This window comes from Octodon degus, unplaced genomic scaffold, assembly GCF_000260255.1.
Source record: "Octodon degus isolate 3935 unplaced genomic scaffold, OctDeg1.0 scaffold00013, whole genome shotgun sequence".
NCBI lineage: Eukaryota > Metazoa > Chordata > Mammalia > Rodentia > Octodontidae > Octodon > Octodon degus.
The window spans coordinates 2,332,940-2,342,906 of NW_004524589.1; the positions used below are offsets into that span (position 1 = coordinate 2,332,940).

Sequence of the window (9,967 nt, forward strand, 5' to 3'; positions counted from 1 at the left end):
ACAACATACAGGTCTCAAATATAGATCTCTGTGAAAGCAGGACCAGTGGTGAACCTCCAGCTGGGCATGTTGGATCAACACACTTCAGCCGTGCTTATAGCCTCAGCAATCTGGGAGGCTGAGGCAGGAGGAGAAAAGTTTGAGCCTCGCCTAAGCAACTTTGGAACTTAGCAGGATCCCATCTCAAAGTAAGTAAAAGGGAGTGGGGGCTGGGGCAGTAGTTCAGTACAGTGGCACTGGCTTCACGTCCAGTACAGAAAAAAAAAGAAAAGACAACAGTAATAACACAAAAGTGACTCCTCAAACATTGTTACTAAAAGAAACTCAAAGTTCTTCAAAATATAGCTCAGAAGGTAATACTGCACGATGGATTCTAGATCATGTCTCTGTACTCAACAGATATGTACCATTAGAACAGGTCATGAGATACCGTGTTGTTAGGTCAGTACGGTGACAAACATGTAGGTCCCTGGTAGAGCACTTGCCTAACAAATGCCAAGGCACTAAGTTCACTTTCCAGCACCAAGAAAGGGGGAAAACACACAGGAATTTGCCATCTCCTGAGATGGCCACTAGCTGGATTACCTTTGCGCTGTAAGAAAGTAAATCAGTCTATTCCGTGACAGAATTTCTCAAACGGCAGAAATGATGACAGTGACTTCTAAATTGATACATCATCATCATAATTCTTAGTTATGGTTACTATTATTGTTAATTTTTGCTATTTTTCTTTTAATAATGAGATTTTCAAGTCATGGCTTACCAGGATCACATGTAGAGATCTTGTTTAAGTCTAGAAACTTAATAATACAAAAAAAAAAAAATCCCTTAATTTATTTCCCATGACAGCCTAATGCAGTGCTCCTAAAGAACTTGTCCCTGCCCTATGTCAGATGTAATCTTAGCAAAACCAATGCTCTGTCATACTGATTGACATCATGGCCCTAAGTACATTCGAACAATTTAAAACAAAACTGTGAAAAGAGAAGGACAGAGAGGGAGAATGGTTTCTTTAATAAAACAAAAGAGATTTGGGATTAAGTGCTGTAGACCCAGAGCTATTAAAAGTTATTGATATGATAATAATATCTACCTCAGTCTTGTTGAATAACTTCCCTTGTATAAAAATACTTAACTACCCATAAATCCACTTAACATACAATAATTTTCTTAAAACAAATATATATTAAGTACTGCGAATACAGCCCTGGAATTATTTCAGCATCCTTGGAGCTTTGTGATTGCAATAGAGTTGTTTTTCAAAGGCATAAATAAATATCAGCAGCAGCAGATCACATATACCTTCTTCCAGTAACAAACGACAAGATGTCTTAATTCAGCTTGGTTTACAATGATAGATTGTAGTCCCCCCAAAAGTCCCACCAGGGGCTGCTAAATGCTGCTGGATTTGAAATCTGCCAATAAAAGGCAAACCCTAAGTTTTCCCTAGTTGCAATTAAGGGCCAACATGCACAGCCTCGGGAATTATTTTCATAAGTGGCCTCAGATAAAGTTAGACATGCACAATAGATGAGCACAAGAGGTGAAGATGTTGGAAAGATCGTACCGATCACTTATGTGTAAATGGCTATATCATCACACATACTGAAAACACCCATGGACCTGTCTCTTATAGCTCAGGGAATTAAATGCAAAGAAATCGTTGTTACAATAATGGTTTAAAGCAGCAATGAAGTGGAACATTTTATCTACTACACAGAGAAAAAGGAGGGGGACGCGAGCTGGCAAGCTTTCTAACTGGCTCTGTTGTGCATTGACTGGAGAGGGTGCAGAACATGAATAGCAGCTCTGTTGGTGAGGGCAGTGCTCTCTGTCCAAGGGGCCCGCAGAAGCTTGCCAACACTTGCGAGTCAAGTTTAGAGCACATCGGAGAACGGCACATTCATTGCTAGAGCGGTAAAAATCACATACCATCGCACAACACTAATCTCTGGCTATAGTAACACCACCATGTATCTGAGTTTTTTCTGAAGCTCTAATGAGAAGACTCATTGCTAATATTGCAGCAATAAGTGCTTTTGCTCTTTGTGTTTTCTTTTTTTCTCTTTTTTTCATTTTGTGTAGGGTCTCACTACGCAGCTCGGACTTGTAGTGATCCTCTTGGTTTCAGCCTCCTCAGTGCTGGGATTCCAGGTGTGTGACACCATGACTGGACTTGGTGGCTGGCCTGGGGGTGGGGCCAGCACAGCATGCGGTGGCCAGGATCGAACTCCAGCCCCTGCGCTTGCCTAAGCAGGCGCTTTGTCCACTCAGCTATCAACTGACAAATTGAATATAGATATAAAGTCGATGCTTATGATGAAGAAATCAAGGTAGGGTCTAACTTCTATGCAGAATACCCCAAAACTGCGACATAAGATGTGTTAGACTATTCAAATGGCAAATAAATAAATGAATCTATATCAATGCCAGTTAAGAAAGCCTTCTTTTAAACGTGATGCTATATTTTATATTAAGTAATATATTTTTTCAAAGAAAATCCTCTTATAAAAGCCAATGAAAAGCTATCCTGTGAAATACCTCAATCAGAATAACTATGATAATAAAAATTGAGTTAAATCTTTCAGAACGACCTCATAGGCAAACTAGAAACGCAAAAATGCCCTTTGTTAACTCCTGTTTTTCCCAAGAGACTACTAAAATATAACCTACTCAAAAGAAAAGTTTATTTCTAAAAATAGACTTCTAGCAATGTAAAAGAAGGAAGGAGCAGGAGCCCCTTCAGGGGTGCTTTTCAGATAACGATGCGACTCACGTTGAAAAACACAGCCAGGAAGAAAGTAAAGCACAGTCTTTTACCTACCATCAAATTTCTTGTGCCTCGACACAAAAGTGGCACGTACGAAATGGCTTGTCTCTTCCACAAGGTTTTCAAACTCCAGTTTGCTTTGTTGGCTTAGCTTGTCTTCCATCTCGGTGGTGCAGCATGTGTATTCCTGAGGACAGATTCTTAAGCGCTCCCCTGAAATGACAAAGATGGAAACATCAGCACAAGGTCTTTGGGCAGATTCTACCTCTCTGATATTCTGCCTAAAATCTGGGGTACTCATCCCATGGGCTTTGGCAGCCACCTGCCCTTCTCTGTCTCTGGGCCTCAGCATATGAACGTGGTAATATCCAAGCACCTAGTGGAGTTAAGTTGATGCTGATACTGTACTTCACCTCTGTTTTCCTCTCAGATAAATGAAAGAGCGATAAAGCCTTCCAAGCCATATGTTTTTTTTTCCTACTCCTACTTTCATTTGACATGTCCCAAGTAACATCAGAGGACAGTAGATGTCATAGAGGCTTAACTGTGCTTGTCTTTGGAACCTTAGTGTGGCAAGCGACAGTCCCCTCCCCATGCACTGTTAGTCAGGGAGGCTGAGAGAGTCGTAAGAGATGCTTATGTTCTCTCCCTGCCTGTCTCTACGTGGACACCGCACACCAGAGCTTCTCTCTGGGTGAAAGTTATGGTGTTTTTAATGGCAGTTGCCCTGTGCCGCATATTCTTCACTTGACATTTATTTTCAGACAGAAAATGTTCTTCTGGAAGGAAGAAGCCACTGATGGATTTAATTAATGCTTATGTCATACGGAAATGTACGCTCAAAGCGAAAGAGGGCCTTGCATGTAGCACAGCAGGCTTATCTCTGGGTGTACCAGGCCACTCGTTTTGACAACATGGCTTTCTCTAGTGCCATTTGCAAGCAGAAGTGAATCCTTTGCTTCATGAAATTAAAATGGTCTGTTATGGCATAAAATGTGAATTTCCACTGAATGCAGGTCAGTTTGTGTACAAATATTTGTCAGAGGGTCTGGAGGGAAGAGGGAAAACACTCAATGTCATAACAAGTAAAATCAACAAATTGCCTCTGAATTTAAAGTTACTGGGGATCACACTTCACACCTTGCACTTTCCAGGCAGGTGCTTATGCCACTGAGCTATCTCCCCAGGTCCCCTTCATTTGTAATGAAACTGTTATTTAGAACAACATCACTATAAAAATGCTCAAAAGTATATATTTGTTAGATTTTTATGTAACTCAGAGAAAAGGAGACCATTAAAATTACACATCTATTTTTAAAGGGAAAGGAATACATCATTCTTAAGCTTGATATACATCAAATTCAGGTTAATAGCTTCCTCCTAAGAAGGATTAGGTTCTGAGAAAAAATATTCACATGTTTTTATCTGTAATCTTTTTGGTAAGCTATTTGACAGATACACAATGTTTGATATATTATTTTTATTTTTACTATATGATCAAGATATTTTGTAATAAAAACGTGGAGGCTTTTAGTGAAAAAGTGGTAGCCGCTAATGTCACTAGAGAGGGAAGCACACAGGAGGAATAAAGAAAGACAAAGAAGTTGCTCCTGGCACTGGGAAGCCAGTCTTGCCCTCACATTCTCCTACTGCATAGAGACTGTGGCCGAGAACACTGGACACAAGCTAACCGACTCAGAGGCCACAGTGCAATACCACCACACCAAAACACTGCATAACTTTGTCTAAGCACAGAAAACAAGGTCACTGTGTTATTCAAAAAATACCAACTGCCTCCCTTTTGACCAAAATGACACATTGATAGTTCTTAAAATCACATACACACTTAGGCTTATATTAGTTTTCCAAATTTAAGGCTGGATTTAATGTGAAACCTTATGATAAAAATAGTTCATTACAGAGTATCTCCCATTGCATGGCAGCACCCTAGCTAGGGCAAATGCTCGGCTCCTTGACACCTCCCCCAAGTTCCCCAACCAACCCCACACACCTACGACAGGTTGTTCCTTCTCCCTGGGATTGCCATTGTTCCCCACCTCAGTGAGTGGTACCCAAATCTGTTCAACGGTATCAGATATATTCCAGATCCCTTTACTTTCGAAGGAGTGACAAAACCCAGCTGAAGAGCCCAGCACAAAGTGAAGTTTGAAACTCTTTTCAAAGTTATTCTGATGCCCACATACTACCAAGATTCAGGTTTTTAGAGCCTGGGAATGTATGAACCTTACTATCAAAAACAAATGGTCTGAAAATTAATAACTTTCTTTTATAAACTATCCAGCCTAACTGACAAGGACACACACACACACACACACACACACACACACACACGTACGTAAAATCTGTCAGTGTTCCTATAACTTTTATATTAACATCTATAATTTCTTTCTCCATAATAATAGGAAAGTACAAAGATGATACTGATCACATCATCTTTTTTTCATATCCATGGATATTTTAGAAAATAAGGCATCCTATGGAACATAACTGATAAGGGCAGCAAATTAATGTAACTATTCCACCAAAGGAACAATCATCAGTGGATTATTCAGTACTAAGTTTGTGAATATCACACAGATTCATGATTACTTCAGTTCCTTTAATACCATTTTGGTCAATGCTTTTGTGGCTTTCAGGGAATTCTTTAATTTCTATGTAGCAGTGAAGTACAAAGCCCTTCCACATTTTTGTGAAAGTTATTGAAGAATGTTTTTCATTTTTAAGCATCTTCCAGTGGTTCAGGAAACAAAAATGGATTCTACTTTAGTTTCATCCCTGATCCAAGGTACATGACCACCATTTGAATCAGCATCACCAGCATCAATTATTTCCCGAGTCCTCCAGGATTGTCAGTCTATAGTTCTCTTCTTGCCAGGAATCTGATGCAAAGGAAAGAAAATGAGTTGGTTTCTGGGTCATATTTCCATTTCTATGAACAAGATGATCTAATACTCTTCTGACCCAGAGAGGCAGAATCTTAGGTATATTTTCATCTCACACACAGACACACACACATACACACACACACACATACACACACGCACACTGCATGAAATAATATGGTTACTTCACCAAGAACTAATTACATTTCTTGCACTGGATGTGAAATATTTTCTTGGAGTGATAAGAAACTATAACATTTCTGATAAGATCTAATGTCAAGAATGTAGATCTGTGAGGTAATTTCACAAATAGCACAAATGCTATAGAAGTTTTTCCTCAGGATTAAAAAAATATTTATTTTCTTTTGGTCATTTTTTTACTAAAAGTCACCTGGTATGATGGCGCTCATTTATAATCTCATCCCTCTGGGAGACTCGGGCAAGAGGAGTACAAGTTCAACCCCAAATTGGGAAATATAGCAACTTAGTGAGTTCTTGTGTCAAAACCCAAAACAATAGGCTTCAAATGTAGCTCAGTAGGAAAGTTCTGCAATCAATCTTCACTGCTGAGAAAAGCCCCAGTTCAACTCTAAGGCATCAAAAGCAAACTACAACTTTGCTTTCCTAAATCTTAAAAACATGGCACTGTTGTTCACGAAACCACCTGTTGATCCTGAGTGTTGGGGAGCAAGATTTTCTCTGCTTGATTTCATCTCCCCCTAGAACAAGGGTCCACACACCAAGGGCTCTATTCCTAACATAGTCCACCTCTGGTTTTGTAGAACGTGTCGGGAAATTTTGGGGAAATGAAACCATGACATAGTATATTATGCTATTATGTGAAAGATTCATGAAGTTCAAATTCAAGTGTCATAAACAGTTTCATCACAACACAGCCATGTTCAGCCATTTCTATGTTGCCAACAACTTCATCAGTATTAGATCATCATAAACAGTGATGACAGAGACAGTGTAGACCACAAGATCTGGTAAATTTTTCAGCCTTTCTTGAAGTTCCATCACCATATGAAGGCAGTAGCTCTAATCCTTCTTTTTCCACTTTCTCTAAATAGCATGTATATGAAATTTTTCTCAGCTTGAAAACTTTCCAAGACTGACGATAATTTGATATTGTGTTGAAGTTGTTTCAAACCTATAATTCATGATGGGAGAAGCATTGTCCTTTAATGATTTCCCAATTTCCCAATCATACTCCATTCTCAAAATGTCTTTAGTTCTTCATAATACATCAAGTGTATAATTAGATATGACAGCTAAACTGGAGAACAGCTAGACATACCAAGACCCACTAAAAATGAAGATGATCTTGATGAAAGACAACAAATACAGAGAATTGGAAACTGTGCCGATGGTACCTTTGTTCACTGGTGCTGATCAGAAAACTTCTATGAAGTAATCATTATGACAGGTGCATGGCCAGCAATATGAGACCTGGGACACTTCCTTGGGACCACATAGGTTGATGCTTCTTAGGGTATTTGTTAATGCCAGTGAATTCCGTTGGCTCATGCACTTATAAACACTCTTCCCTAGGTTGAAAATAAACAAGAGGCCTCCTACGTTGGAAGAGGAGGAGTCCTACAGGAAATTGCAAAATAAACTTGGGAAAACACAATCAGATAATAAATTGTCCTGTTTTCCAAGAAAGACGAGATGAGGCCATTCCTGCTTCTATGTGTCCCCCTTAATTATATGTCACTCTTTACAGTGGCATTCTCTAAATGCTTGCCCAGATGTTCATTTTACTCCAAGATGCTGTGGTGATAGCAGAAATGTGAAGCTGCCAGGAACCACTCCCTCCAGAGATGGCCCAGGGTCTGAAAGATTGGGTGAGTGGCACGGTGGTTAAAACCAGCAGACAGGAGGACCTCGTTAACTGCACAGCCAGTCCCTGCAGGTTAAGTACTGCAACTCTTGTTCTCAGAGGGTGACTTGGGAACCTCGAAATGCTCAGGCCAGAAAAACAATAAACAGAAAGGAAGTACACAGAATGACTGACATTTCACGGAATACAGCCAAAAACACTCTGGGCTTTCACAGAGCTCTGGAATATGGAGAGAAACTGTGACCCTTGCCCTCCCAAGTGGTAGGGAAGAAATAAAAAGCTAAAGAGTGAAAATTAGCTGGCAAGATGCAACAAACAAAGCTTCAATTTTAAACCTTTGATGACAGTGCAATATTTTCTTCATATTTGGTATTCTCCAGACTGTGCAGTCTTTGTCAAAATTATTTCAGTCTTCTAGTGGATTCTGTAGTCAATTTGCATGTCTGATACTAGGCTATAGTCACCTCATCATTTGAAATTTTTTCTCTAAGTATCTAGTCAATTTGTTTTCCTAGTGTCTAAGAAGTTGACTAGAAACAGGCATAGAGAAATAAAAATATTCCAGAATAGTCTAGAGCTTTGACCAAGAGTTTCTTAGAGCTAAAATAATTTAAATTGTAGGTAATACTTGGAATGCTTAATCTAATGAAATTCCTGTATAAGTTAATCAGGACTGGTTAGATGTAGGAAAGCAAAATTTTAAAAAGCAGCTTCTAGCTAATTTCCTCAAGTTCAAATTTCCTTATAACTGCTTTTTAATCATGTTTTTTTTTCAGTGTAAAGAGTTATTATAAACTATCCCTTCATATCTTTCACAGCTGTTCTTGTTTAGCGAAGTCATTCGGCACCACAATGAGAAACGCACGGACTGTCACTCAAGTTTAAGAAAATTCAATTAACATTCTAACACACAGATCTTATCATTCAAACAACTTATATGCTGCCACACTTTGATGCTGTTAATTTCCTGATGAAGATGTTAAATGGTAATTATTGTAGTCCAAAATTTTTCACTCCGAATTTTATACAAATGACTCTAAAAAGTGGGACCAGGAAATTAATCATTTAAACCACTTTCTGCAATTGCACAAGGATATTCCTAAGGTTCTGCTCTGAAAGCTACAGGAAAACTTCCGTAGGCCTTTCTTTAGTATTTATGGCTACCACCTGGGTAACATGCCCATTTTTAAAGAGGCTAACTAAGGCATGAGGTTGGACAGAAAGAACTTATGCTCAGTGTTATGGTTTGTCTCTAGTTGTCCCCCTAAAGCCTCATGCAGTCATGGGGTGGACTTCTACAGTTTGTGATTAACTCATGATCCATTGGGATTATGGGTGATTCAAGGCTGGGATTATGGGTGTGAGTGCTACGCCCAGCCTGGGGCATATAGCCTGAAGGTAACATAAGAGAAACGAGAGACAGATTTGCTCTCTCTTGCCATTGTTGCTGTCACTCCGCCCTGTTGCTCTTGCTGTTTTGCTGCCTTCTGATGCCAAGAACTGCTGCCCTCTGCCATGTGCCGCTCTGCCTTAGAGCCAGCTGAAACCTCCAGTAACTGTGAGCTAAACAAACCTTTTCTTCCTTCATTTTGAGTGTCGGGTCTTTGTCTCAGCAAGGAGAGAAGAGTAACTGAGACACTCAGATTGAGCAAGAGAGGCAAGTCTGGTCGGAGTAGACAGCAGTTAAAAGCCAGGCAGGGGCGGGTGTGTGTGTGTGGGAATTTCTTTCCTTCTTTTTTTTTTTTTTTTTTTTTCCTTGGGATTGATCTTCCTTTTAGACACTTAAAAGCACTGCCCTCACACCAAAGATAATTCAGTTGTACTTAGACACAGCAATAATCACTCAAAAATATGTACAACTTGTGTCATTTCCCAGAATTAATTTAAAAATTTGATAGAAAGATCTCAGAAGAAAATTGCAATAGCTGCAACTTTTCTTTTTGTCCCTAGGAAATAGGCCAGCAGAGCTGTGGCTGTATAGTATAGTAATGACAAATCATATTAGCAATGTGATCCCTCGGTCCAGAGCAATGCGAAAAAATATCTTTGCAAGTCCTCTAATCTCTGACAAGGCTCACTCAGGCTCAGCTGTGAACATAGGGGGGGGGGTTTAAATAAACTATTTTAAATTTTGTAGAGAAATTTGACATCTGTAGGAAACTGTAAAAAAGTACTTGTTGAACAGTTTCAGCAGTAGATTTCCCATGTTCCTTTCAATCATTTCATATCTTTGCAAAGTGCAGTTCTTCCTCAATATCCACTTCATGATTAGCATGTGAAAATTCTTGTGGAGCAGGAAATGGGACTAGAGGTATTAGGTTAATTCCAGCTTGTGAAAACTTTATGTGCTAGTCGCTAAGAAATTAGAGACCAAGAATTTTGTGAAAAAACAAAATGTTGACGCAGCAAAGTCCTTTAAGGACTGAGTACTTAACTGTTTAGATTTTA

General features: G+C 39.3%; 1 protein-coding gene across 1 annotated transcript in view; it reads right to left on the reverse strand.

Moving 5' to 3' along the window:
* The window catches only part of Gpc6 (glypican 6), a 1,221,089-nt gene that overhangs the window by 916,503 nt on the left and 294,619 nt on the right, over window positions 1-9,967 (reverse strand). The window contains exon 2 of the mRNA XM_004626257.2: window positions 2,825-2,983. Coding sequence (XP_004626314.1) covers window positions 2,825-2,983 — 159 coding nt within the window. The remainder of the gene's footprint in view (window positions 1-2,824; window positions 2,984-9,967) is intronic.